The sequence below is a fragment of the Malus sylvestris genome, chromosome 4 (genome assembly GCF_916048215.2).
Source record: "Malus sylvestris chromosome 4, drMalSylv7.2, whole genome shotgun sequence".
Lineage (NCBI taxonomy): Eukaryota > Viridiplantae > Streptophyta > Magnoliopsida > Rosales > Rosaceae > Malus > Malus sylvestris.
The window spans coordinates 26814763-26842540 of NC_062263.1; the positions used below are offsets into that span (position 1 = coordinate 26814763).

Here is a 27778-nt window from a genome sequence, read left to right on the forward strand (position 1 = left end):
GTTCTAGAAAATAAATATAATAAGACAAAAGAAAAGAAAAAGAAAAACAGATAGAGACTTTCAGAAAATGAAAAAAAAAAAGAAATAAAAAAGAAAAAGAATTTTATTATCCTACTTCTTAGTCCGACATTGTACCAAACGTTTCACTAAGTTAGTCCAGCTTAGTCTAGTCTAAGCCAGTCCAGGTTAGTCCTGCAGCTAGTCCAGTCCGAGATAGTCCGGTGCAACAAACGCCTCCTTGGAGTATTATCTGGGATTTGGACCTATTATGTTGTATTTCGGCCAAGGTCCACATTAAAGAAACAAAAGGGTATATTCCAATTATACTTAATGTTTAACCATTACGGAGTGGTTTAATAGTTGTGGACGAATTTTATGTATGTATTTCTTATGACATGTCTTGGGTGATTCCTAGCATTGATGAGTTATACGATGGTGGCCAAGAAGTGGTTGAAATATCTTTGTGAGTTATCTCGACTTTGACAATGTGTCGTGGCAAAGCCACTGGTTGGTTCTTTTTTAGAAAAAATGTACATTAATTTTTTCCTTATAAACGAAAAACGTTTACATATAATATCGTCCGCAAATCTTCAAACCATTCACATCAAACTTTACGTAGGTTGCAAGGAAAATTACTAAACCAAAGGATTATAACGTTGTTCTAAATCAAATTGTCATTCAGTACTATGGTCTAGTGATATTTCTCTTTACTTGGAAGTGAGAGGTTTTAGGTTCGAATCTCATGGATGATGAATTTGATGCCAAATTAGATTGCCTATTGTATGACTTAGTCGAACTCTCATTCTCTAGTGTAAAAATATCAATGTACTCAAAAAAAAAAAAAAATCATATATTGTCATATTTGTTTCAAGGATTTTAGGAAATGAGTATATGATTGTCAAAAAATATCAAATGAACGTTTTGAATCAATGTGCGCATCAGTTTTAAAGTAAAACATTTCTTTCAAGCTTAATTTAATACCCAACAATCATTTAGTACTATGGTCTAATTGTTTGTGTTTTTCTTTACTTGTAAGTTAGAAGTTTTAGGTTTGACTCTCGCCAAAAGCGAATTTGAACTATATTATTGCTAGCCCATTGTGAGGTTGAGCCTACACTCTCATCCTGAGTGTAGATAATATAATTTGTTAAAAAAAAAAAAAATTGATAACCCAACATGCTTCAATGATGTCTTACACGAATGCACAAATTTGGACTTAATATGAACTAATAATTATTATTATATATATTACAATATAGTGGTAATTTTTTTCTTATTTTCTTATAAATGCATATTCAACCATGTGAAGTGTTATGCAAAAAATTGCCAAAAATCCATATCTTTTGCAATTTTGAGGATACGTGATAACCAAATGTAAATTAACTATAAAATTATATTAGTTTAGATTTAAAGATGTAAAATATTTAAACTTAATATTAATCTCCAAACAATAGAATTTGCAATTGATGAAATTTAAATTGATAAGAATTTAAATTATGTCATGAAAAAAAACTTTGCGCATATGTGTTTAAACTAATATATCTTGTAACTAATATGTACTTAAGCTTTCACATGTCCTCAAAATAAGAACTGTAGGAGCCAATTAAAAGCAAGCTAGTGAGGTAAAAAAACAACACAATTAAAAGCAAGTTTGAATGGAGCCACTTAGTATTACAGTCTAGTGATATTCCTATTTACTTAAAAATGAGATATCTTGAGCTTGATTATCACTATATTTGAGCCACATTATTATTAACTTATTGTGAGGTTATCTTACTCCTGCACTTTCTTAGTACCGATAATATCGTTTGTTCGGAAGAACATAAAAGAACAAGTTTGAATGGTCAAAAGAAAAGGCCAGAGTGTTCTCATTTGTCATGGAATTCTCACTATTTATTTATTTTTAAAATATAAACTTAGTTTTCTGTTGGAATTTTAAAATAAACCTTATTAAAATTTGTAAAATTAATAACAAATTAAAAAAACAGAAAGAAAGAAAAAACTAGGAGCCAATTAAAATAAAGGGGGTCTTCTTTGACTGTCGTGTGTTCCCAGCGCATCACCACCACACAAAAAAAGCAAAAATAAACAAAACACACAAACACTCGAATCCAAAAGAGGAAAAGACCTAGATCCTCTCTCTCTCTCTCCCCCCTCCCCACCTCTCTCTGATCATGGATCTACGCCTCTGATTCCACCTCACGCCCTTCGTTTTCCAGATGATCATCCCTTGATCTTCGCCAGGTTTCTGCTTCGTCGGTACAATTTTCTTCCCCTGACTCTCTTCTCATATAAAGTTACCATTTTTTTTCTTTTTTTCTTTTTTTTTTGAATTTTTTGAATTTTTTTTTTCTGTGATATATGAGGTGGGTTTTGTTTTTTTCTTTCGTTTTGGGTGTTGAGATCGGCTAGTTTTGGCATCTGTGATTGGCCCATTTTTCATTTTGTTCAATTTTTTTGGTTTTTTTTGGTGGTGATGGGGGGTTGGTGAGGGAGGAATAATTGTTATGATTAAATATTCAGGTAGTTGTTTGATTTTTCTTGTGTGATTTTTGGGTTTTAATTGTTGGATCTCTGTGTTCATGTTGATTTGTATGTGGTTATATATAGAAGGTCAAAGAGTTGCCTTTACTAATTTGTGGGGTTCATTTATTGTTCTTTTTGTGTTGTGCAATTCATAAAGTTTGTGTGCTTTTGTTTACAAGTTTTGATTTTTTTACATATATATATATTTGTATATGCTGGTAGGTACTGAGTTTGATTTTCAGCTTAAGCTCAGTTGATTGGCTACAAATTGCCTTTGCTTTATGAATCATAAAACTTTAAATAGATCTTTGCGTGGATTGTGGATGACGGCTGAAGAAAATGCTATTCAGATTGTCAATTTCGCATTTTCATTGTCAAAATTTTAATTATCGTTGCTTGATTGATTGATTGCAGTAGGTTGATGGTTGGTTTTACCAAGGCTAAACAATAAGAGAACAGGGAATGGCTTCAGTGGGTGTGGCGCCTACTTCAGGTAGGAGAGAACCCAGTGGTCATGCGGTTGGTGTGGATAAGTTGCCGGAGGAGATGAGTGACATGAAAATTAGGGATGACAAAGTACGTAAGCCATTGGTTTAAGTGCTTTCTTATCAGAGTATTTTCTCCTTTTATATTTTTGTTTTTCGTTTTTAGAATTATTGTATATTTGGTATTGAGTACTTATGGTCTGCTTCACTGGTGTAGGAAATGGAATCCACAGTCGCAGTCGTTGATGGTAACGGAACAGAGACAGGCCATATAATCGTGACAACTATTGGTGGTAGAAATGGCCAGCCAAAACAGGTATAATATTTCTCTTTTGGACATTAGTCTCTAGTTGATGTGGACCACTGATATGTTGTTTTCCTTTATTATTTCATTGCAAGTTTCCTCTAACAAAATGTTGTATATTTTGTCATAATAGACAATTAGTTACATGGCTGAGCGTGTTGTTGGACACGGATCATTTGGAGTTGTGTTCCAAGTAAGACTCTAGTCGTTTGCTTTACAATTCACTATGGAAAATGTATGGCCCTTCAAATCGGTAGCAAGTTTCAAGTTCTTGAATTCTGACTTCTGAGTTCTTATTTGTCCAGGCAAAGTGCTTAGAGACTGGTGAAACTGTGGCTATTAAGAAGGTTTTGCAAGATAAGAGGTACAAGAATCGTGAGCTACAGACCATGCGCCTTCTTGACCACCCAAATGTTGTCTCTTTGAAGCATTGCTTCTTTTCAACGACGGAAAAGGATGAACTCTATCTTAACTTGGTGCTTGAGTATGTTCCTGAAACGGTTCACCGTGTGATTAAACACTACAACAAGTTGAACCAACGGATGCCTCTTATATATGTTAAACTCTACACGTACCAGGTATGATGTCAACGAATGTGTACCTTTTTTACTTTTCTCTAAGTTGCATTTGCATAGTTTTAATATTGGAAAAGGAGCATTTCTTTCTTTCTTTCTTAGGAAGTAGACAATTTTACATAAATTGTGCAGTATGTTATATACCATATTTAAGAATTGAGCTGTTGGACTAAAATCTTACTCCATGAGCCCAAGGCTTAGGCTAAATTGAATCTCAGAATTGCGCATTAAGGCATAATGTTGTTCCTTTGCCCTGGAGGGTTTATGTTCTGAGTTGCTGATATTTGCCTCATTTCATCCATATTTGGCAGATCTTTAGGGCGTTATCCTACATTCACCGCTGCATTGGAGTGTGTCATCGGGACATTAAGCCTCAAAATCTTCTGGTATGTACTTTGATTCACGTATACCCATATGCCTATCAAAATCTTGTTAACCCTATTGTTGTGGGTGGAGGTGTTTAGGGAGTAAATAAACAGAAAAGGTATAAAATTTGGTTCTTATCTTGTTAACCTAATTGTTGTGGGTGGTGGTGTTTATGGAGTAAATAAACAGAAAAGGTATAAAATTTGGTTCTTATTTTGTGCAGGTGAACCCACATACCCACCAAGTAAAGTTGTGCGACTTTGGAAGTGCCAAAGTTTTGGTATGTTTTGTTGTTTTTGGTGTCCTTTCTCTTTCAATGATACTCATCGTGGCGTTTGCTTTTGTTGGATTGGCATGTATCCTTATACTGTGTTATTGTTGTGCAGGTAAAAGGAGAGCCAAATATATCTTATATCTGCTCTAGATATTATAGAGCACCGGAACTTATATTTGGAGCAACCGAGTATACTTCAGCTATTGATGTTTGGTCTGTTGGGTGTGTTCTTGCTGAGCTATTGCTCGGACAGGTACGTGCTTTGACTATTGTATTTTATGAAATATATGTTAAGTACCATTCTAATACACCAGAGTTTTCTTTTGTATCAGCCTCTCTTTCCTGGTGAGAGTGGAGTTGACCAGCTTGTTGAGATTATCAAGGTAATTCATCATTATTATCGTTTTGGCAGTAGTTAAATCTTATTTAATCTAAGGATATGGATTACTCTTTTTACTTGGTGTTTTCATGGAATCTTGAATGTTAGTCTTTTATCACGGTAGTGATATATGTGTTGCTTTTTCTCTTGGTAGGTTTTGGGCACTCCAACACGGGAGGAAATCAAATGCATGAACCCTAACTATACGGAGTTCAAATTTCCTCAAATCAAAGCTCACCCGTGGCACAAGGTAGTATAATGGAAGATATTATGTATGATATTATATTTCATTCACCAGATAGCATATATTATCTGTTATTTTCTTAGATATTCCACAAGCGTATGCCTCCAGAAGCAGTTGATCTGGTTTCAAGACTGCTGCAATACTCTCCTAACCTGCGGTGCACAGCTGTGAGTACTAAGTTTTTAATTTTTTTTTCATGTCCAAATAGTTAATTTTCGCGGATTTACCTTTCTTATTAAAAAAATTAACTCTGATAAATATGTGCTATTAAAAGAAAATTCAGTAAAATTCCCTCTATTTTCAATCATGGTTCTGGAAAATAAATAAATAAAATTTCAATCGTGTGTCCGTATGCAGCTGGATGCCTTGGTCCATTCCTTCTTTGATGATCTTCGCGACCCAAACACCCGCCTGCCGAATGGACGCTTCCTTCCGCCTTTATTCAACTTTAAATCACATGGTATGATATTGTTCTCAGACAATTTGTTTTCCTTCTCCCAGCCTTTTATCAAATTTCTAACTTTTTGATGTTGCGTGTGCTATCAATTAGAATTAAAGGGAGTGCCTGCGGAAACTTTGATGAAATTGGTTCCAGAACACGCGCGAAAGCAAGTTCCGTTCTTGGCATCCGATTAGTTTGTGAAATGTGAGTAACCCCCCATGCGTGGTCCCATATTGAAGCTATGTGTTCTCTTCTACCTGGCCTGCTATTTGTGTCCGTCTTATTTAATCTACCTCATTGTATGACTTTGTTTTGTAAAATTAGATGTGTTCTGTTCAATCTTGTCATGTCCGAACCTCAAAAGGGTATTTATGAGTACCGTACCTCTTCCCTGTATCGCCGAAGATTGTAGCTTCGCATAGAAGACGAACGCCAGCTTTTATCAAAATATGTATCTGTATCTGTATCTGTATTCCTAGTAGACAGACCAATGTACCAATGTACCAATGTACCAATGTTCTGTGATTTCGTGTTTCCGCGTAATCGAGGTCTGCTTGTGAGATTTTATTGAAGGGCTAAGTTCCCTGTCGTTGTAGTAGGAAGTAGCAAATTTCCCCTTAGATTAGTGTAGAAGTGGAAACGTTTGATTTCTAATTGACGGGTTATTTCATGCGTGACGGATCTCAGATTTTGAAAACCGAAGCATTTTTTATGCCTCGAAACTAAGCCTTCCAATTTGTACTGGTTACCTTGATTTCATCAAACTGATGAATGTGTCGGCAAGAGATTTTCGTGAACTTGTTTTTATGTCCATCACTACCAATGTCTCATGTCATGTCATTTTGACAGGCCTGCGCGTGAAATAAAAGACAACAATGATCTCATTTTCAACTAGGCCTGACATTTTGGACCCAACCTGTTAACCCGATCCGATCCAATCGGTTAATATTTGTATTTGGATGGATGCTTATAGGGTCGGGTCGTTAACGGGTGAATCCGTTAACAACCCGTTAAATAACGGATCATTTTGGGTCAACCCGTTTGGATCCGTTAACACCCATTAGCACCCGTTAATTGAGGATATTTTAGTAATTTTAGTAAAGTCTTAATAACAAAAAATAAATTTTATGCAAAAAAAATAATAATAATTGTTAACGGGTGATAACGGGTGACCCGTTAGTTTAACGGGTTGGGTTCGGGTGACCCGTTAGCTTAACGGGTCGGGTTGAACCCGATCCAAATCCAATAAACCTGACCCGTTTACATGTTTATTTTCAACACTCGTGCAAATCATTACCAAGTTTAAGTTTTCTTTTTGACAATTTGATATTTTAGTTTGAACTAAATATATTGAACTTTGGCACAAGAGGGCAGTTACAACAAACTTCGGCATAAGAGGACGGATAAACTGTTCTGATTTGCTGACTTAATCCACAACTGCGAAATGCCACCTAGTTAATTGAATTCTTCTTTTTAAGGGTTCACCACCTAAAACTCATAAATACGAACAAAGCTTCCGTCTTGCATGGATGATTGCAGTGTTTTATTTTCCATTTGTGGGTTAAAACTAGTAGGAGGAACTTCAATTTTTATTTATTCTGTTAGAATTCCTTTGTCCCACTGATGAAGTTATGAATCTGTGCAGTTGATGAGAGAGAGAGAGAGAGCTTGATTTGGATTGTAAGAAAAATGATTCTCATTACATTTACTGATTTCTTATTACACAAGGATATATACATCAATAATAATATCCTATTCAATGCTGAGTCAGCAATACATAACCGACTATATCAAACTTAGCTTAATAGCTAAGCTAAGTACTAATCTAGTGCCTTATGTGCATTACAATCTGGTGGTCCTTCATTATCCTTAATACACCCCCTCAAGCAGAAGGAAGAACCTGAGAATCCACTAGTAGAACGTCTGTCCACAGGGCAACCTGCCCAATCAGCATCCGTCCATGCTGTAAGAATTTGCCGACCCTTGGTAAACCACAACCCGGAGTCAAGGGTACCCTTCAAGTACCTGAGAATCCGTTTAACAGCCTGCAAATGAATAGTCCGGGGAGTATGCATGTACTGACAGACCTGGTTGACTGCAAAAGCCAAATCCGGTCGTGTCCAAGTAAGATATTGAAGGGCACCAATGGTTGAGCGATAAGAAGTAGGATCTGTGAGAGGAGAACCATAGTGATCCAATTTCGTGGAACTAACTGGAGTGGTGCATGGTTTGACCCCAAGCATATCCGTCTTCTTAAGTAAGTCCAAGGCATATTTGGATTGATGAAGAATCAATCCTTTTGCAGATCGGTGAACTTCAATGCCGAGGAAATAATGAATATCACCTAAGTCTTTGACTGGAAATAAGGATTAAAGCTGGGAAATAATGGACTGACAGAGGGCAGGAGAACTTCCAGTGATAATGATATCATCCACATACACTAAGATGAAGGTGATGGAAGAGTCTTTCTTGATGAAGAGACTAGTATCCGAGGAAGAAGAGGAGAAACCCAAAAAAACAATTGCACTGTAGAAGGCTTTATACCAAGCTCGTGGAGCTTGTTTAAGTCCATAGAGAGACCGTTTGAGTTTACAAACGTGGTGAGGATTAGACTGATCCACAAAACCAGGAGGTTGAATCATATACACATCTTCTTTGAGATAGAAGCAAACTGGGAGAGAGAGCCACAATAGAGAGCAGAGTGACCATATTGATTACAAAGCTGACAAGGAATGGATTGTCCAGGTTGGGATGGTCCAGGAGTGTGACCGGAATGTGCGCCAGAGAATGAGGAACGAGAGGGAGCAGGACCAAGAATACCTCCAGAGTTATTATGTTGGCGATTGGCACCAAAGTTGCGATTCTGAGGAAATCGATTACGATTGTGGTATTGATTGCGATTCTGATTCTGATATTTGCCCCTGAAGTTGCCTTTGAAAGAAGGGGAACCAGATGATCCTTGTTGAGCAGCATAAGCATGGAAATGTGCAGAACTTGAGGATGAAGAGACTCGAGTCTTGCGTTTTTGAAGAGAAATCTCCTTACTAAGTAGAAGACCATGGAGTTCATCACCATTAACAGACTCAGTTCTTGTCTCGATGGAGTCAACAAAAGATTCATACTCATCCGGGAGACCAGTGAGAATATAAGCCACAAGATCTGAATCAGAAATCGATTCATCGGCAGCAACAAGTTTATCAGAGATGTCCTTAATAGTGTTGAGATACTCAGTCATGGAAGCATCACCTTTTTGCATATTCTGGATTTTAGATCGAAGACTATGAACATGAGTGCGCGAAGCGCCTGCGAAACGACGTTCAAGAGACTGCCACAGAGAACGAGAATCCTCCATTCCAATGGTCAGAAGAAGAAGATCTTCAGCAAGAGTGGAGTTGATCCAGATCGTCAAGATTTGATCACGTTCACACCACAGTTCGTACGCAGAGTTAGGAATATGAGATCCAGACGAATCACGAACACACGGAGGAGGACAAGGATCATCTCCAGTAAGAAGCCCTAAAAGCTTGAATCGCTTCAGAACGGGAAGGAATAAGCTACGCCAGGTGATGTAATTGTGCCGATTGAGTTTCGTTGGAACCATTCCAGCAATGTTTTGAACAGTAATTGTCGCAATCGATGGAGACACATTGGTAGAGATCTCACCAAGAGGAGTAGGACCAGAAGAGGTAGCTGGAGGAGAGGAATCAGAAGAGGGTGGATGAGGCGCCATAGCTGTTGCAGACAAATTGCACGAAAGAAAAGAAAAATCTGTTTGGGAGATCAGAAAAATGCAAGAAAGTAGGTAAGATCTGTTTGGGAGATAAGAAAAATCCAAGAAATTAAGAAAAGGAGGGAAGCGAAGGATCGACGTCGGTGGACTCCGGCGAAGATACCATGATGAAGTTATGAATCTGTGCAGTTGATGAGAGAGAGAGAGAGAGCTTGATTTGGATTGTAAGAAAAATGATTCTCATTACATTTACTGATTTCTTATTACACAAGGATATATACATCAATAATAATATCCTATTCAATGCTGAGTCAGCAATACATAACCGACTATATCAAACTTAGCTTAATAGCTAAGCTAAGTACTAATCTAGTGCCTTATGTGCATTACAATCTGGTGGTCCTTCATTATCCTTAATACCCACATCGACCAGAAGGCTTGAGAACAAGTATATAGAATGACCCCACTCTAACTAACACCGAGGCATTTTGTATTAAAACCTCACACCTGACGGATTGAGCAGCTGGCCAAGTGGGGACAATATCTGTGTTGTTGGAGTGGGCCCATGACCCATCTACTTAAAATTTAAGATATTCCGCCACCAAAAGTCCCACAACTTATAAATATTTTAGAATTTAGGGAGAGTTGGAAACTTGGAATGCCGTTGGGAAGTATTTTTGCGATTACTGCGAGAAGGAATTCCAAGACACCCCCCACCTACGAGGAGACGCCATCTTCCAAGAGGCCAACACCTTCGAGCCAGAGCTCAGTGGTACGCCTCCTTCAAAGGTACATAAAAATTCAACCATTCTCTTCTGATTTTTCGGATTTTCTTTCATTTTCCTTTGTTTTCTCAGCTACCAAACACCCCCACTATTCATTTCTGACTCCGGTTGCCACTGATTGCAGATCCCAACCATGCTTACCCAGAGAGCTTGACCAAAAGGGGTCTGCAGCCGCTTTGTCAATACAGTAATTGATTTCTTTTTGTCAATTTAATCGCGTTTTCATTGATTACCCAATTGTTCATTGCTTATTGAATAATGATTTGGAGACAGATTTTGATTTTTCTTTGATTAGCTCAAGTAAGTTTGCTTGGTATAGAGTAATGGGTTGGAGGCAGAGTTTGTTTATGTTTGTTTAGAAATGCATGTGTTGGTTAGGCCAGTTGGCATGACAGTGTGCCCGCCCCATTGGACTTAAGTTCAAATCACCCTCTCACATATTAGACTAGTTTAGAACATCGCATTGTCAAAAAAAAATTGATTTGTTTCTGCGGATTTATATGTTTTCCTTGGCATGGATTTTTAGGGATCCTGCTCATATGGTGATTCTTGTAAGTACCTTCATCCCAATAACAATCAGCAGGATACAGTTTTGATCGATACTAATCAATCTTCGACTTTTCAAGAGAATCAGTCGGTTGGAGGCAGCTCTTTGCCAGGTAACTTCAAATTGTATGTTGCTAGTTGACCGTTGGTGTCTTCGTTTTTGTTTTTCACAAACTCGACTTCAGATGTGAGCTAGTCCGACTCCTGAAGTTAATGCTTTAGTTCTAGTGCTTACTTTTCCTCATTATGCTTCACAGATGTGGTGAACGTCATGGAGCAATCTACCTCCATCCCTAATGCCTCCTCCAGAGGGTGGACATCCGCGGCTTCCTTTTGTAGGCTGGGGATAAGTTCATCTTTTTTTGTACGGATAACTTCCTAGATCCTGCGTAAAGTGGGAGCCTTGTGCACTGGGTACGACCTTTTATAACTTCCTAGATCCTAGAGGTCGCACTTGGTGTGATGGCAAGTGCCTTCGCCCATGAGCGGTAGGTCTCGGGTTCGAGACTTGGGAGCAGCCTCTCCATAAATGGGGGTAAGGCTAGCCGACATTCACCTCTCCCAGACCCTGCGTAAAGCGGGAGCCTTGTGCACTGGGTACGACCTTTTATAACTTCCTAGATCCTAGTAAACTTGGTTTGAACTAGTTGACATACTTCTAGTTAAGTTTCATTAAGGCTTGTAGGATTGTACCTTGTGTTTTATAGTACTGACTGGAACATGTTGTTCATATCATTCCCAAAGGGAATGTGTTGTATCTTGTACTATAAAGTTCCTTTTTCAAGAAATGCTTGTTTCGTTTGATTCGTGTCTGAGTGTTTGCTTGATCTGTTCGAAAACTAACACATGGGTATCAAAATTGATTTGGTTCCCAACTTCTCTTGTGCTTACTAACACCAGCCCAAAAAAATTGTGGCCCGTGTTGCAATCCAGGATACAAACTTGAAAACAAGAAATTATATTGATTAAGGAGAGTAGTTGATCGCATACTCATTTCCTCTTGTATCTTGACAACAAGTGATAACAAAGATCATAGTAATGCCCATTTTGAACTTTGACCCGTTTTGTATGGAGAACTCTTTTTATTTTTTGTTGGTAATAATCCTTTTGTTATGAAGAAAGTTAAGGCAGTGGTTACACTCCTTAACACAACATTCATTTCCAAACAATGCGAGATAAATTGCCAATGCAAAGAATAAATAACGAAAATTTAACCTACAATTTGGTTGCCAATGGTTTATGTCTTAATGGTTTTCTTCAACTAATTAAAGAGAGTTGTTGTTACTCTATTAAAAGAAGAGTTTTTGTTTGAAATAGTTAAAGAGAGTTTAAAAGACTTGTGTTCTTCTCTTAAAATCCCAATAGAATAGACCTTGATTAAATAATTAAGTTGGCTAAAATTGAGGGGTTATTTATTTATTTATTTTTTTAACAAAAGGAAGATATACACACTTTTTTGAGACCACTTGCATCTTTAATGGAAGATGCAAAATGCCTTGGAATGTGTATTTTGCTATTTGTGTTGGCCTAAACCTTCGAATAGAGAGATGTAAAATATACATCTTAGTCAGAAATTGTAAACAAAAACCTAAAATATACTTATTTTTTTAGGAAAACTAATGAAAAAAGCTTGAAAACTTTGAGTTTTAATGATAAGGACAAAATAAAGGGTAAAGTGAATAGTACCAGAATTGACTTTTTAGTGTAAAATGTGGGTTTTCGCTAAAGTGAACAGTACCGAGTGTTTTTCGTTAAAGTTCTCTTTTTTTTTTTACATCAATTGGTGGTGGGTTTTGTAAATCAAAGTCAGAATATTAAATAGAATCTTAAATTTGTATCTCTCTTATTGGATTGGAAATCTTAGCATCTTTTGAAAGTGTAAAATAATTAAAATGTAAATATAATTTTTGTATCTCAAATTTACATCTCTTCGTTGAAAATGCTCTAAGGCAGTAAATGAAAGAAATGTAGGCCATGAATTATGGGACTGCATAACTGAAAAATTAACATAAACACACAAACAAACAAGTTGTAGGAAAAAAAATACAAACAAAAATGACAATTTAATATGCAAAAGGGTGCCATTCAAAGAAAAAATTACAATTTAATATGCAGAAGGGTACCATTGATAGGAAAAGTTACTATGCAAACAAAAATATTACTTTTACCATATTTTCATATTATATTTGCATTATTTTTTTAATAAATATGAGACTCATACACATGTGTTGATGCTTTGATGGGTGCTATCTCCATTAGAAATGTTCTATAAATGTAGGGAATTGTTATTAGTACTTCAAACATCTCATTTGGCACTCCAAACTTTCTATTATTATAAAGAAAAATATACTTGTGAGGAGTGTAGAATGAAATTTTTGGAGTGCTAATAACAATTCCCTAAATGTAATATAAAAAATGTGATAAGTGTAACATTACTCTTATGCAAATTAATGAATAGGGTCAAATACCTCTTAATACCATTAATAAAAGAAATAAAATAAAATAAAGAAGAGCTGTTAGAAATTGAATAATAATAAAAATTCAGTGTAAAAGTAGGAGAAAAACTCTCAAGACTCACGTAACACGTACCGTGCAAGTAGGAAAAGAGGGGATATATATTTCAAGTGAAGGTCTTTAGTTTAACCGTCTAAGTAGTGTCAAGAGTAGTGGTCAGACTCACAGTGTCTTAACTTCACAAAAGGGTCGCAATTGATTCTGATTTGAGCCAGCATCTACAGAAATTCTCCAGACTTTTGTTTAGGGTTTTGTTTTTTTTTTTTTGTCTTCTTTATTTTGCTGCTGTTTGAATTTCAGTTAACTCTTTTTGCATCTTAGAAATTGGTAAGTCTTTTAGCCGAATATGAATCCTTTTCTGTTCTAGTTTTATTCAATGCCAAAGGCAACAAACTTGGCTTCTACATAGTAAACAGATCTAACAATTTGTTCTATAATTTGTCACGCACAAAGAAATTTGAATAGGGCACACCTCACTAAACCCTAATTTTTAAGCTCAAAGCATGATGAAGCTCTTTCGTTTCTTCAAGCTGCTTTTTGTTCTGCTTTTAGTGTTTGTCATTGTTTTCTTTCAAAAACAACATATAAAACACAAAGATTTGCACATAACATCTCGGATATTAAATTGGCCATGGCCATCAGACCATGTACCGAAAATATGGCCGCCATATTCCTCCCCATCCGTCTACCCTAAGAGTCCATCGGTTCAAATACCAGAATCTCCACCTCCAGATTACCTTGAGAATCCTTACAAGTTGCGGGTTTTTAATGTGTTGGACTTCGGTGCTCAGGGGAGTGGTGTCAAAGATGACACTGAAGCATTCAAGGACACTTGGAATGCTGTTTGCCAAGCTGAAATTAGCACTGCTGTCATGTTTCTTGTTCCTAACAATTTATCCTTCTTGATTCAACCTATCGTTTTTGAGGGGCCTTGCAAATCTAGGCTTGTGTTTCAGGTAATTTTAGTAATTAATTATCATGTTACAAGTTGTTTAGTTGTAATTGTTTGTATGTTTATATGGTAATTAATGGATGAGATCAGATTGAGGGAACCCTTATGCCTCCGGATGGACCCGATCAATGGCCCCCAAACACCAAGAGGCAAGACTGGCTGCTCTTCAAAGAAGTCCATAGAATGCTAATGCAAGGGAATGGTCTTTTAAATGGGAGAGGAGAGAAATGGTGGGACCTCCCCTGCAAGCCTCACAAGGTATGATGATATCAATAATTAATTAAGTGTTTTTGGCCGGTTGGTTAGGTCAATGTGTAACACTTGAATTTGAACTCTCTTCTTGTACAAACAAACAGGTAGTTTAGAATTGGCTTTTTAAAAAGTTTCTCATTTAATTTTTTTTTTCTTCTGATAATTATATATTTAATCTTAGAACTACATGCCTGCTGATGATATTAATTTTGTGTCAATGTTGGAACAGGGAGGAAAGGGTTCTTGTGATAGCCCATCTGTAAGTGCTCACCACAGAAATTTATTATCACGATTTAACAGTTGAAAATAGCCATCTTTATGTTATTAAAGTAAAAATCAAATACTCAAGCAACCATTGCTAATAATTGTGTATTTGAATCTTATAATGCATGCAGATCATAAGGTTCTCAAAAGGGTCAGATTTGTTTGTTCGAGGACTTAGGCTTGAGAACAGCCCCAAGATTCATATTCGTTTTGATAGTTGTGAACATGTCAGTGTCGAAAGCATTAGCATAATTTCACCTGAAGACAGTCCCAACACAGATGGAATCCACATAGAGGACACAACCAATGCCGAAATACACCATTCAACCATTTCCACGGGTAATTATTTACAACTCGCACATTTTTTAACCTTGAAATGAAAAATACAACTAAACTATAATCTAGTTGATTGTGCTTTCTCGTGCGTGTGTATAACTCCTACATTTCTATCCTAACGAAGCAGAATTTTAATTATTTGAAGGCTCATTCTTCTCTACCTCATTTTCATATGCAGGCGATGATTGCGTCTCGATTGGAACGGGCTGCTATAACGTGGATATAAGCTACATGACGTGTGGTCCAAGTCACGGAATAAGGTATTAGACCATTGAATCTTAGGATGATTGATATCAGAATGTGTATGTTTAAATTCACAACTTAACAACAAAAGTCTGATGAGAGGATATTTCCCAAATTATATATCTTGACATAACTAAATATTCTGTTTATCTTTGCAGCATAGGTAGTCTTGGCGAAGGAAACTCACAAGCCTGTGTTACAAACATCACAGTGAGTGACTCAATCATCAAGAATTCCGACAACGGTGTTCGGATCAAAACATGGCAAGGCGGCTCCGGCATGGTATCTAAAGTAACCTTCAAGGACATTCACATGGACACAGTTTTAAACCCCATTATCATAAACCAGTTTTACTGCCTCAAGAAACAATGCTCCAACCAAACTTCTGCAGTATTGATTGACAGTGTTCAGTTCTCAAACATAATGGGCACGTATGACAGTAGAAAGCCTCCGATACATCTTGCTTGCAGCGATTCACTGCCATGCAAAAATCTGACCCTGTCGGGAATACACTTGCTTCCTGCTCAAGGAGGGACTCACTTGGATCCATTTTGCTCGCAAGCTTTTGGTACTAAGGATGCATTTTCCACTCCACGGGTTCCATGTTTGATGACAGGTTACCCCAAAGGGCTGGAAAATGAGGTGGATAGGTCATGTTTTTAGTAAATGTGATTATGTGAGGGATTTCGGATTAGAATCTGTAATGTAAGTCTGCAATAAAATCATGTAGACACGTCTCTACAAAAAAGTGTAGAAGTGAAATATCCTACCTTTCTTAGTGACGCTGTCGGTCTACAATATTCAGTAAAAGTGGTTTGTGTACCATTACCCATCTCTCTCAGCCTTTTTTCAGGAACAATAGCAAAGATAAGGATGTGGTGGTTCATAATCATTTATCTTAGCAATTGAACTTAACAATAGTTTGAATAACATTGATATATAAGCGCATAAATCAATTGATTCTCCTTTGCTTTCCTACTTTTTCTAAACAAACAAACAGATCTTTATCACCAACTAATGTATTACTAGATATTATTATTAGGGGTGTGCTATCCACACACTTATTTTTACTTCATATACACCCTCTTTAATTTGTGGCCGTCGAATCGACTAAATTAAAGAAGATTAAAGAACAGAAATTAACAAGAGTGTGTAAGAAGTAAAAAGAGGTGTCAATAGCACATCCCTTATTATTACTATGTGACATCTTTGAATTTCTATACTACTTTAGAGGTGATTCGAGCTCAGATATAAAAGAGCAAACATCATGCACTGACCAATTACCATAACCCATATCTAATATGTACGTTAATATAATAATGAGTTTTCAATCCGAAGTATATTTTGTGTCCTAGTATAAAATTTTATTAGTCAGTAGATTTAAAACGCTCTTACCATTTATTGAGAGGCTTATAGAATTTTTAAGTTGGAAAAAAGACAAATCAATAGAAATAACACTAGCTGGCGAGTACCTATCCAGAATGGAGTTTAGTCGACCTGAGCAACTTCAAATATTCTGCATGAGCTTGTAGTGCATCGATAATTCCATGAAAATAGGTTGTATCAATTAATGACCAACTTAAATTTGGAAGTAACGGATTTTTTTTTCAGAATAATGTGATTGTTAAGTATTTGTAAAACCTTTTGATTGCACTGGGTGTAAAATGTAATAAATAAGCCATTTAGAAGCAGTAGTTTTATCATTTATTGAGTAATATAAGTAAGTTTTTTGTTGAAACTTTTAGCTTGAAATAGTAAAATCATTATAAAAAATTAGTAAGGCCTAGAATGGAACTAGCACAGAGTTATACCGGCAAAAAAATCTCAGGAATGTCCTACATGAATTTTATGAAGCTTTTATAATTCTCAAAAATAGGTTTTATGATGATTATTTAATGCAGAATTGACTAAAAACTGTTAGTTATAACTCTCGATTTTTAATTCTTTTACAGAGTCTACAAAATCATCATGAAACCTATTTTCATGAAATTTTTGTTAGCCTTATAAGGTTATACAATTAAAACACAAACAATGAGTGACTGACCTGATTCCAACAACAGCCATGAAAGTCGAACACAATACAAGTAGCGCACGGCAACACCAAGATCTTCTATAAACACCTAACCGGATACAACAACTCGATTAAGAATTCCATTAATCCGATTTCCAATATAAGACACTCTATATAGGATTGATATCTTTAAGAGATCAAATCACAATCAACATCATTCTCCAATATTACATTCCTATTACATGCAGTAGACCGCTTAAAGGTTGATTTATATCGGATAAATCCAACAATTTTTGCTGTACTTTTGGGATCGTCAGTAATTCCTGTTTCAGGCCGACAAGAGAGAACGTGGACGTAAAGAAGTGTCCACAAAAGAAACCTCACCAGCCAGAAGCCAGAAACTACTATTGGTGAGCAGGTTGAGTTACTTCAAAGCATGAAATAATTTGCTTTCTGCTACTCCATAATAAAACCTTAAAGAAAAATATTTAATTGTTCCTGTCTAGTTCAAGACTGCAAAACCCTATAAATTTATAAGGAATATAACAAGACCTTCCGAAAATGGCCAATTGGCCACTCTTTGCATCATGCCATAAATTTCTCGTCCAACAGCAACAAACTGCCGTTGGAATCTGATGAAATGTGTGAATATAATCATGGAAATACCACAATGGGATCCTTTAAATATCCTAAAGCAATAACTTTTATTGTGTGAAATGGGTGCATGTAATCATTCAAAATCTCTTCAAATTTTAACCCACCCAGCTTTTTTTGTCATTGGCCGGCTATAGCTCCTCGCATGCAGACTCCTCCACATTCTTGCCCAAAAAGCAGAAGCTAGCTCTAAATGGAACTGGTCGGTCTCACAACATTATGGCAGTGTGTTAGCTAGGGCATGGACCAACCTTCAAAAGTAGCCTCCCACTAATTCCTAGTATGAAAGTGACCTACTTGCACTCCAAACTTATCATCACTCTTGTAAATTACCCCTCATCTCAAGATTGGAGAGAAACTTACCTGCACTGGGATCAAGGTCGGAGTCATCCTTACACTGTAAGCTGTAGTCAGTGCAAAATTGGGATTAATGAAATTTATGATGCTAATTTGTATGAATTACAACTATTAGCCCACCTTAACAACTCCTAAGACAAGTCAGTCACTGAACCACACGTGCTCGATAAAATTGAAAAACAAAAATAATAGCTCATATTGCTCGTGATGTCAATGTAGAAGTATTAATTCCAAACCAATCACACATTGTTATGTGTTAAACTTTCTCACCAAACAATGCGTGATTGATTTGGATACCAGCATCTTAGCTGTAGGCAAGTCTTCCTCTCCCACAGCAGTAGTCTTATAGTGTTATCTCTTGCAAGTTGTTCTGGTGCTCGAAGTGGTCACATACACAGCGGTTTAACTCTTTCAACTTCCTAAGATCGTGGGTACCTTCCTTCTATAACCCTGTTTAAACCCCTACAATGCCTAGCCGATGAAATGACAAATTATGTGTGAAAAATCCCAGTTGCATTCTTTGAATTTCAAAAGTATGAACTTGGCTACAGCTACTGAAAGTTAAGGCCTACTAACACTAGGTACAATAGAAGCACTTCTGTTCTATAAGTAGCTTAAAATTCTTTCATTCCATTTGCTCCACATGCATCTAAGTGAAGGGCTCCATATGTTTAGCATGATATTTGCTAGGGTTCGTGTGATCCTAATTTGCTTTTTCTCTTTTTGTTTCTTCTTTCCTCCCACACACGGCAGACTTCAAAGTCCTAACACTAGATATGATAAGGATTTGAACCCGATATCTCAGATTTCATTGCCACCTTCTCCTTCACCTCAAGCTGCTAGCCCAAGTTACAATGCTATTTCTGTTCATGGTAATACTGTTTTCAATGTGAGATCTTTTGGTGCCGTTGGAGATGGTGTTGCTGATGACACACAAGCATTCAAAATGGCTTGGGATAGTGCTTGTCAAACTGAAGATTCAGAAGTTCTTGTTCCTAAAGGTCATTCCTTTATGATACAGTCCACAATCTTCACAGGGCCATGTAGTTCTGGCCTCAAATTTCAGGTAATGTGGCTCTCCTGCTAAAGTTCAAAATTATTCCATTTTATCTCATAGAGAAATTTTGGATGACCATTTTTACTTTAATTCTACCTTAACCAAAATCTGATGAGAATTTTTATCTTTTTTTGTTCTCGTGAAGATTGATGGAACATTAGTGCCACCGGATGGACCTGATTCATGGCCAAAAAAGAACAGCAAGAGACAGTGGCTGGTTTTCTACAGAGTCAATGGAATGTCAATGCAAGGGGGTGGTGTAATAGATGGGAGAGGAGAGAAATGGTGGGATCTTCCTTGTAAACCCCACAAAGTAAGCACTTTTTCCTCTTTACAATCACCAGTTTGGGAAAATTTAACAATAGCCTCATGAATTTAGTACCTTAGTCCAATTTGTCCCTGAACTTCCAATTTGGTTTTGAATCCTATAGACTTTCAAAACTTGTCAACTAATTAACCCCTATCACCAAATTCTTCAATTTTTTAACAACAAATCAAGGGTTGCTTTCGTACATCCAAAAGGAAAAATAATATATATGTGATAAAGTTGACATTTGGGGAAAAACTCATTTCCTTATATTTGACAACATGCCAATTTCCCTGTAGTACCACCAAATCTGTCAATTTCCCTTCAAATTAAAAGGATATTTTTGTCCATTCAAGAGAGGGAAAAAAAATGTAATAAATTTGATATTGGGGAGCAAATTAATATTAAGGGCTCATAATTTAACTCAAAGTTGATAGGAAAAACTGAAAAAAATGTCATAAGTTAATGGGGAATTGTTAAATTCTCCCAATTTTTTTTTTTTTGTAATACAAGTAATATTTCTACTCTAAATTTTTATAGAATTATAGCCAAATCCCTAAATTTGATATTTCTCTTAAAAAATTTAATTGAAAGTACTTTTATACAACTTTCTTACTCTGTCTATTATATGTAATGGACCAGGGAATTAATGGAACAACGCAGCCTGGCCCTTGTGATAGCCCAGTTGTAAGTCACACGGGCAGTCAAAATTCTTTTGAACTATTGCTATTTCTGAAGTGAGCTTTATTCAATGTTGCTTGAAATGTTCTGCTTACAGATTAATTTTCTGTCGCAGGCCATAAGATTTTTCATGAGCTCCAATTTGCGAGTGCAAGGACTCAAAGTTAAGAACAGCCCCCAGTTTCATTTTCGGTTCGATAACTGTCAAAACGTCCACATAGAATCACTTACCATAAAAGCACCTGCTTTGAGTCCCAACACAGATGGAATTCACATAGAGAACACAAACAATGTGAAACTGTACAATTCACTAATCTCCAATGGTAATTACACAAAAGCAGCTTCCAATTCAACATGTCTTTCTCCGCTCTCCAATCTCTCAAAAACTCAGCCTGATCTTGGGTTTTAATTCTTCATGTAGGTGATGACTGCGTCTCAATAGGAGCTGGTTGTTACAATGTAGACATTAGGAACATTACTTGCGGCCCAAGTCATGGAATAAGGTACATCCAATTCTCGAAAGCTCGAATAGGATGGTTTCTAAAGTTTAATTCTACCTAATTATCTTTCTTCCTACAGCATTGGAAGTCTAGGGAATCTCCATTCTCGAGCATGTGTTTCAAATATTACCGTGAGGGACTCGATCATCAAGCACTCTGACAATGGGGTTCGGATCAAAACTTGGCAAGGCGGATCAGGGTCAGTGTCAAGGATAACATTCCACAACATTCACATGGACACCGTTCGAAACCCGATTTTATTAGATCAGTACTATTGCCTCACCAAGAACTGCCCTAACCAAACCTCTGCAGTTCAGATATCTGATATTTTGTACACAAACATAAAAGGTACATACGACGTCAGAAGCCCGCCAATGAATTTTGCTTGCAGTGACTCCATGCCGTGCACAAATCTCACTCTCTCTGAAGTGGAACTGTATCCTGCTCAAGGAGTATACGTGGCGAAACCTATTTGCTGGAGTGCTTATGGAACAGTGCAGAGCCTTACAATTCCACCAGTTCTCTGCTTGTTGGGGGGTACACCGCAAAGGTTGCCACAGAATGATAATGAAAGGTGTTAACTAATGTGGATCAAATTGTAATGCCAAGTAAACTTAGATACATATATATATATATATATATAAGTCATAGCTATATTGTAAACAAAATTACAAGTGATTGAGAGTATAAATCTCTCTTATATTGTAGCATATGGTGTGGAATGTTTAAGGGATTTTTCCCTTGAATTATATTTTTTTTGGGTTTGTACTTAAATCCAGCTTGCTATAATGGGTTTGTTCTATTTGATTTAAATTAATTCATTGTTTAGCCCAAATCCAAGAGCATCTCCAAGATATAGCCTACATATTTCCTTACGATAAAACACCGTTGAACATAACACATCAGACACAATTGTTAATGATCTTAACTGGCTGAGCTTTAAACTCCTTTCAAATAGTAGAGGGATGTTAATGATATACTATTGTGAAAAATTTTATATCCTAAACGCATAAAGTAATTAGAAATGACTTTATGAAAAAGTGATTCCACACAGCACCTTTTTTCTATATGCAAACCGCTTTTATTCATTTGCTGAAATCATTTCTCATTTTTATGTTAAGAGGTAGATCGGGTTGATGCAATAAAATTGGGATAAATAAGTGACAACTACATCTGTTTAACCAGCTGTATTTAGCACATGATCATCGTAGTTGACTAAAAAACTAGTCCCCCCAGTCTAATTTAAGAATGTTGGCTCAAAGAGGGTGTTGAGGGTGTTTAGATTGGTCTAAATGGGGGACCATAGGGGCTGGAATAAAACGTAGCATAGGTCATAAAGGACCACCTCACATATTATATTTCCAAGTAGATAAACCACTGCCATTACCATAAAGGCAGTAGATTTGTCCAGTCATGGGGCATATATTATCTTCTCTCCACTCTTCTTATCAACTCATACAGTAGTTCTGATGTTTATTGCTAAATTATTGCTACATGGAAAAGTCTCTGCCTTGGTGTTTCAATTTGTTTCCATTCCCGTCAATAATTTAGGGGCCGTGTGATAACCATTACGTTTCACTAAAATGAAAACCAAAAGCCGATATGATTACTAAACCGGCCCTTGGTCATTTGATTTCGGTTCCTTCACTTATTTTACCTTTTTTTTTTTTATCAATTAGATCACACTGTAAAAGATGGAGTTCATAAAAGTAGTCGTAAGCTCATGACCAGACTGGGATGTCAGTCACAAACTGGATTCGAATTTCGGCATGTTACCGAAAGTTTCTGGAAAAGACATGAAAATACATCATAATTAAGAATGTTCTTTCAATACAGTTTGTCTCTGATTACGCTTTCTGATTATTCGAGCATTTCTATGTATGAAGCGTTGATCCACCGTAATTAACATGGCAACTTCAAGCTGGCTTACAATCAAGCTTTTCGGCATACAGGTGTGGGTGGAGGAGTGTACTAGCATAATGAAGTAAGTACCTCTAGCAAGGAAGCAGCAAACTGCATTTGGGTCTCCTCGGCTATGGTCAAGAAGAGAGGCACATGAACAAAGAGTGACTTGATCCCGTTTTGCTCTGCAAACCGAAGGGAATGGTAGTAGACGTAATTGCAAACAAACCGACCTGCATCATCCGAGGTCATCACCTCATAACCCTTCTTTGCCAAGGCCTTTGTTATTTCCTCAACCGGAAGAGAAGTCTGCACAGAATCAGAACAGAAATACCTTCAAGACTGATGATAATGAGGAGTCTTTCAAGTCATGCATTTATCAGTCATACACGAATACCAAATAAGACCTGCGAATCTACGATTGCATTAACATCATTATAGTATCGAAGTTGTACAACCATTCGTATAGTCATCACTTCGCGGTTTCCTTTATTCACCAAGCACAGGAATGCCTCTACTCCGAAAGGGTGGCTCCATGCCATCACACTAATCCGGAAAAAGAAACAAAACAACATACGTTCTATGATATCCTTTTCATAAAAACAAGTTTTATATGGAACAAGAATCCTGACACAAAAAGATTACTCATGATTGTAGATACTGTAATCTATGGGCTTCCAACAAGGAAGAAAATGCTTTAAGGTATAAATTCGGCCTATTTTTAAAGACAACTTAAGTTCTCCAAGCAGGTATTCTTTAAGTAATCGACCTAAAATTAAAACGATATATGAAAGTTCAGAAGAAATTACTAGAAATTTTAAAGAAACATCTAATCAAAGATACATGGCCACTCATTCTACCTCTCGAATATGTGCAATTCCACCATCTGAAGGAATAATCGGAACTTTCTGCAGAACAGATGATTAAAGTTTAAAAAATCGGAACAATGTTGAAGACCTCTAAAATAAAATCCCAATTAACTAGAGAACAAACCCTTTGAGTTCTGTCTAACCTGAGGCTTCCATCCCATTTCATCAGGGCAACGGAAAGTAGCTTCATTGACCGCTTGGTGCTCGATAGCAAACTTTGTTGCACCACTATTAACACCAAAGTGTAACTATACAAAAATAGTTCAAATTAAGAAAGGGTAAGATAAGGGACACATGAATACACATACGCAAGTACTATGCTCAAACCAATTAAATTCTCTCGGACTGATGTTAAAAGTTTGTTATATGTTAAAAGTTCTAGAAAAATCATTAATATATTGCACAAGTGCATTTTCTCTCGGACAAAAAAATTAAGAAACAATGGACCAGACATGAAAGCAACTGACCCAAATAGTTCTGCTGGAATTTGAAGTATCCTGCTCGTTGATAGCAGATCGCAATGTCTGGTACAGGGCGACAAGTGCTCCTTGTCCTGCAGTCTCAAGAATGCTGCAACTTCCAAGAACCAGACCTTTTGGTGAACCCTTCTTCTTCACATACTCCGTGAGATTACTGACAATTGTCTCAGTCGGATTCTCCGAAACTCCGTGGAATTTCTTAAAACCGGTCACATGAATAGTTACTAGCGAAGGCCCTTCAGACCCCATTTGTCAGTTTTTAATATGTAATCGATGTATGTGTTATAGCATCAAATCAGAAATATATCCAAGTACCTGCATCAAAAAATTAAAAATGAGCAAACGAAATGGAGAGGTATAACTATAAACACTCAAGCACGTTTAGAAAGTCTTGGTCTGCAATCAACATGCTTTCCTAAACAAACAGATGGATTCCATTTGTATCATTGAAAGAATTCATACCCCGTAACATTTTTATTTATAAAACTCATTGGTCACTCTAAAATTTGAAAGCTGATTGTTAACATCATTATATCAACGCTCTTCCTCAAAATTTTGCTCGTATCTTACTAGTTAATACCCTGATGGCACTGTTAAACAGTTATATGATTTCATTTCAAATCATTGAAAGAATTCAGACCTCGTAACGGTGTTATCCATAAAACTCATTGGTCACTCTAAAATCTGAAAGCTGATTGTTAACAGATGCATTATATCAACCCTCTTCCTCGAATTTTGCTTCGTATCATACTAGTTAACACCATAATGTAATAGTTAAACAATTATATGGCTGGATACTGCAAAAGAAGTTAAATTTCAATCAATAAATAGTCCAGCAATCACAACAGCAATATTTGATGAGACTGCATTCAAAATTTGAAAAACAAAACAAGTTTCGATTCGAAAAACCGCAGGAAATGCAAAATCGGGAATTCAACATGGCCAGAAACTAAACCAGCTGACAAACAATATAAAAATTTAATCCAAGAAAAACAAGAGAACCCAGAATTCATCAGCAAATGAAGATCAACTATCAAGGGCAATCAACAAACTTAAAAAACAAGATGATATGAAATTATGAAAGCAATCAGAACCCCAAATTGTACACAGAAAACCCAATTGGAATCGAACAGATGATGATACATATATCGAAGAACCCAGAAATTTACCTTGAAATAAAAGCATGCAGGATTATATATTCTGAAAATTATACAACATAAATAGATAAAAGTTGGAGAGGTTTTTTTTTTTTTTGCCTGTAATCTTCACAAGCCTCTCACCCACCAGTCTTATCTGCTCAAAGATGATTTATTTACAACCCCTCTAAGATTCTAAATAGATTGATTAGAGGGGAGAGAGAGAGAGAGAGAGAGAGAGAGAGAGGGTAGAGAGATTGAGGAACGTGTTAGTGGAGGGTCACTATCAAACAACAAAAAACAGAGTAGAAATGATTATAGATGAAATTATTGTTAATTGAGATTAAAATATTAAGAAAACTAATGAAAATGGTTTAAAAAGTGGGAAATGATAAACACACACCTTTTATAGCTTTCTACACACCTCTGGTTAATCATGTTCGTCGTTTTCGTTTGATTTATTCAATCAAATGGCCTGGACCAAAGAGGGGTGTGGGAAAAGCTATAAAAGGTGTGTGAAAATCAGCTCTCTAAAAATTTTATGTTTTAAAGATAAGGATAATATAAATGGTAGAGTGAATATTATCATGATTAACTTTTTAGTGTAAAAATATAATTTTTTGTTCAAGTGAACACTACCGGAAACTTTTCGTTAAAATTTCTTAAAATATTTGGTAGTGAAGGACTTCGGATAGTATGCAATGGAGGCAGGCAGTGAACAATTTTTTCTACAGAAAATTCAATTATAATCCTTGTCTAAGATTATTTTTTGAATAAAACCTTATCTAACATTAAAAACTAATTCTAATCCTTGGCAATTAATTGTAATTTTTTTAACATTAAATATGTTGTAATAATTATTGAGTTTTTTATTTGTAGGTTATATATTGATTCCCATAAATAATAAAAATGTTATTTATCATTGATAGTTATTATTAAGTTCCCATAATAAGAAAATTCATATATTATTATATATTTTTCATTGTGCGTGAATTTCTCCATATATATGTATATGCATATTACATACATATGTATATTTAGATACTATAGTTACGTTCCGATACATTTATACCGACATATTTGTACCGAAAGTTATGTACCGATATATTCTTACCGAAACTTACGAACCGATACTTTTGTACCTATAAGTAATATAAGGTACCTAAAGTTATGTACCAATACTTCCGTACCTATGAATAAAATAAGGTACCGAATGTTATGAATAAATTGATTTTGTTTTGTTCTTGAATTTTTTTAATAATGAGAATTTGAATTTTGAATAAATTTTAATCTATTAATATGATTAGAGCACAAAATAAAAAACATAATTATGGATGAGTAAAGAATTTTCGAATGATAAGTTTATAAATAATAAATGTGTTATAATTAATTAAATAGGTAAATTTTAAAAATTGGAACTTATATTAGATTTTGATAACCATTCAGGTTAAAATCTAAAAACAATCTTATTGAAGTTCTAAAATCTAAAAACCTCTTTTTTTCTAAGCGTTATTTCACTTATATTATGACATATAACATGTGCGTCCATATTCAGAATACGTTGAAACTGATGCAGCGATCAAATTGTGAATCAGTTGATTAATAAATCTGGATACCGATCCTCAAATGGAGAACAAATGTTAAAACAAAAACACACAAAATGCGTAACTTTTTCTTGCAGATTCGTTGATTGTCAAAGGCAATACCAAATTTTACAAGTCCTAAACCTCTTGTTGATTCACCAAGAATGCCAAGAAGTTTATCGCACGAGCGTGATTGATTCTCTGTATGAGAATGGCCAAGGATCGTTGGGGTGTCTATACCTCGTTAATTCCGTTGGAATATCCGAGTTGATAGAATAAGAACAAAAATGAGAAAACTCTTTCAAACTGCACTCAATTTTCAATCCAATTCATCATAATCTTCCCCCTATAATACAAAATACTCATAATTTATAAAAACTCTAACCCCCTCTTAATAATTACTGATACATGCATCATTACTAGAGTTAATGAACTCATTAATATTAACCCCACTTAATCTACCCCACTAACATATATTTATTACATTAAATAAAGATTGAGTCATCTTGCATCATTCTCCCTGGTTTGGAAAGAATTCGTCCTCGAATTCAGACTTCCTTGTTCTGAAATCTTCCAAGAATAATGATTCGGCTTCCATTGTTGGCTTTGAAACTGAGGTTTTCCACTCCAATCAAACAAATATTTAGAAATCATGAATATTCTTGAACCGCAAAGCTCACACTCCATAGTCAATCTTGCAATGCACAATTTCTTCTTTTTTTGTCCTCATCATGCTTGCAATATCAACCAAATAATAAAATTTGAAACTTTCAACCCCGATCAAATCGACAAATTCAGAACTATCCAACATGTGAAACAAGCCATGGGACTCGACTTCCATATCTTCAAAGAAAAACTTGTTGTAGCCTTCAACATTTCCAAGGTCCCATCGATTTGGAATTGCATCACAAATTTCACAACCCTCACAACAACGATCAAATATTGGAGGAAGATCTATATTAAGACTTCCATTTATTGGTAGTTGCGACATGTTGGTGTTGTTACTCTTGATACAACGTCACCCT

General features: G+C 36.0%; 4 protein-coding genes and 1 long non-coding RNA gene across 10 annotated transcripts; 4 read left to right on the plus strand and 1 right to left on the minus strand.

Annotated features, from left to right (window-relative positions):
• Positions 1 to 2052: 2052 nt before the first annotated feature.
• On the plus strand, positions 2053 to 6162 carry LOC126618506 (shaggy-related protein kinase alpha-like). 2 transcript variants are annotated; one of them, XM_050286597.1, is made up of 13 exons: positions 2053 to 2259; positions 2941 to 3102; positions 3229 to 3327; positions 3449 to 3508; positions 3621 to 3893; positions 4202 to 4276; positions 4480 to 4536; positions 4643 to 4783; positions 4863 to 4913; positions 5064 to 5159; positions 5237 to 5320; positions 5511 to 5613; positions 5704 to 6162. In XM_050286597.1, the coding sequence occupies exons 2-13, from the start codon at positions 2989 to 2991 to the stop codon at positions 5787 to 5789; spliced, it is 1239 nt and encodes a 412-aa protein (XP_050142554.1). In that variant the 5' UTR covers positions 2053 to 2259; positions 2941 to 2988; the 3' UTR covers positions 5790 to 6162. The 2 variants fall into 2 exon arrangements, with proteins under 2 accessions (XP_050142554.1, XP_050142555.1); XM_050286598.1 differs by having other exon boundaries at positions 2944 to 3102.
• A 3816-nt stretch (positions 6163 to 9978) lies between these two features.
• On the plus strand, positions 9979 to 11463 carry LOC126619587 (uncharacterized). 2 transcript variants are annotated; one of them, XR_007622107.1, is made up of 5 exons: positions 9979 to 10114; positions 10235 to 10297; positions 10637 to 10786; positions 10914 to 11045; positions 11285 to 11463. It is a non-coding gene; the product is annotated as an uncharacterized LOC126619587 (long non-coding RNA). The 2 variants fall into 2 exon arrangements; XR_007622106.1 differs by having other exon boundaries at positions 10637 to 10769.
• A 2210-nt stretch (positions 11464 to 13673) lies between these two features.
• On the plus strand, positions 13674 to 16187 carry LOC126618281 (polygalacturonase At1g48100-like). Its single transcript, XM_050286329.1, has 6 exons — positions 13674 to 14126; positions 14213 to 14380; positions 14604 to 14633; positions 14770 to 14977; positions 15153 to 15234; positions 15376 to 16187. Exons 1-6 carry the CDS (start codon positions 13674 to 13676, stop codon positions 15878 to 15880), a joined length of 1446 nt encoding a protein of 481 aa, XP_050142286.1. The 3' UTR covers positions 15881 to 16187.
• A 2459-nt stretch (positions 16188 to 18646) lies between these two features.
• LOC126619526 (polygalacturonase At1g48100-like) lies at positions 18647 to 21573 on the plus strand. 2 transcript variants are annotated; one of them, XM_050287918.1, is made up of 6 exons: positions 18648 to 19305; positions 19442 to 19609; positions 20246 to 20290; positions 20400 to 20607; positions 20706 to 20787; positions 20864 to 21573. In XM_050287918.1, exons 1-6 carry the CDS (start codon positions 18883 to 18885, stop codon positions 21363 to 21365), a joined length of 1428 nt encoding a protein of 475 aa, XP_050143875.1. In that variant the 5' UTR covers positions 18648 to 18882; the 3' UTR covers positions 21366 to 21573. The 2 variants fall into 2 exon arrangements, with proteins under 2 accessions (XP_050143876.1, XP_050143875.1); XM_050287919.1 differs by lacking the exon at positions 20246 to 20290 and having other exon boundaries at positions 18647 to 19305.
• Positions 21574 to 22566: 993 nt separating this feature from the next.
• LOC126619527 (uncharacterized) lies at positions 22567 to 25367 on the minus strand. 3 transcript variants are annotated; one of them, XM_050287922.1, is made up of 6 exons: positions 25204 to 25361; positions 24675 to 24831; positions 24023 to 24349; positions 23699 to 23803; positions 23547 to 23594; positions 22567 to 22995 (listed from the first exon to the last, which is right to left on the minus strand). In XM_050287922.1, the coding sequence occupies exons 3-6, from the start codon at positions 24281 to 24283 to the stop codon at positions 22756 to 22758; spliced, it is 654 nt and encodes a 217-aa protein (XP_050143879.1). In that variant the 5' UTR covers positions 24284 to 24349; positions 24675 to 24831; positions 25204 to 25361; the 3' UTR covers positions 22567 to 22755. The 3 variants fall into 3 exon arrangements, with proteins under 3 accessions (XP_050143879.1, XP_050143877.1, XP_050143878.1); XM_050287920.1 differs by lacking the exon at positions 24675 to 24831 and having other exon boundaries at positions 25204 to 25367; XM_050287921.1 differs by lacking the exon at positions 24675 to 24831 and having other exon boundaries at positions 25291 to 25314.
• Positions 25368 to 27778: the final 2411 nt, after the last annotated feature.

What these genes read in the sequence shown, in the direction of transcription:
- LOC126618506 (XM_050286597.1), top strand. Translation starts at nt 2,989, where the DNA reads ATGGCTTCAGTGGGTGTGGCGCCTACTTCAGGTAGGAGAGAACCCAGT. An exon ending in GAAATGGCCAGCCAAAACAG is followed by an intron (nt 3,328 to 3,448) that starts GTATAATATTTC and finishes TTGTCATAATAG; the next exon opens with ACAATTAGTTACATGGCTGA. An exon ending in ATTCAACTTTAAATCACATG is followed by an intron (nt 5,614 to 5,703) that starts GTATGATATTGT and finishes GCTATCAATTAG; the next exon opens with AATTAAAGGGAGTGCCTGCG.
- LOC126618281 (XM_050286329.1), top strand. Translation starts at nt 13,674, where the DNA reads ATGATGAAGCTCTTTCGTTTCTTCAAGCTGCTTTTTGTTCTGCTTTTA. An exon ending in TCCCCTGCAAGCCTCACAAG is followed by an intron (nt 14,381 to 14,603) that starts GTATGATGATAT and finishes ATGTTGGAACAG; the next exon opens with GGAGGAAAGGGTTCTTGTGA. An exon ending in GTTCTTGTGATAGCCCATCT is followed by an intron (nt 14,634 to 14,769) that starts GTAAGTGCTCAC and finishes TAATGCATGCAG; the next exon opens with ATCATAAGGTTCTCAAAAGG.
- LOC126619526 (XM_050287918.1), top strand. Translation starts at nt 18,883, where the DNA reads ATGCATCTAAGTGAAGGGCTCCATATGTTTAGCATGATATTTGCTAGG. An exon ending in GCCCTTGTGATAGCCCAGTT is followed by an intron (nt 20,291 to 20,399) that starts GTAAGTCACACG and finishes TTTCTGTCGCAG; the next exon opens with GCCATAAGATTTTTCATGAG. An exon ending in GGCCCAAGTCATGGAATAAG is followed by an intron (nt 20,788 to 20,863) that starts GTACATCCAATT and finishes TTCTTCCTACAG; the next exon opens with CATTGGAAGTCTAGGGAATC.
- LOC126619527 (XM_050287920.1), bottom strand. Translation starts at nt 24,283, where the DNA reads ATGGGGTCTGAAGGGCCTTCGCTAGTAACTATTCATGTGACCGGTTTT. An exon ending in ATTCCAGCAGAACTATTTGG is followed by an intron (nt 23,804 to 24,022) that starts GTCAGTTGCTTT and finishes ATTTTTGTATAG; the next exon opens with TTACACTTTGGTGTTAATAG. An exon ending in AAATGGGATGGAAGCCTCAG is followed by an intron (nt 23,595 to 23,698) that starts GTTAGACAGAAC and finishes TCTGTTCTGCAG; the next exon opens with AAAGTTCCGATTATTCCTTC.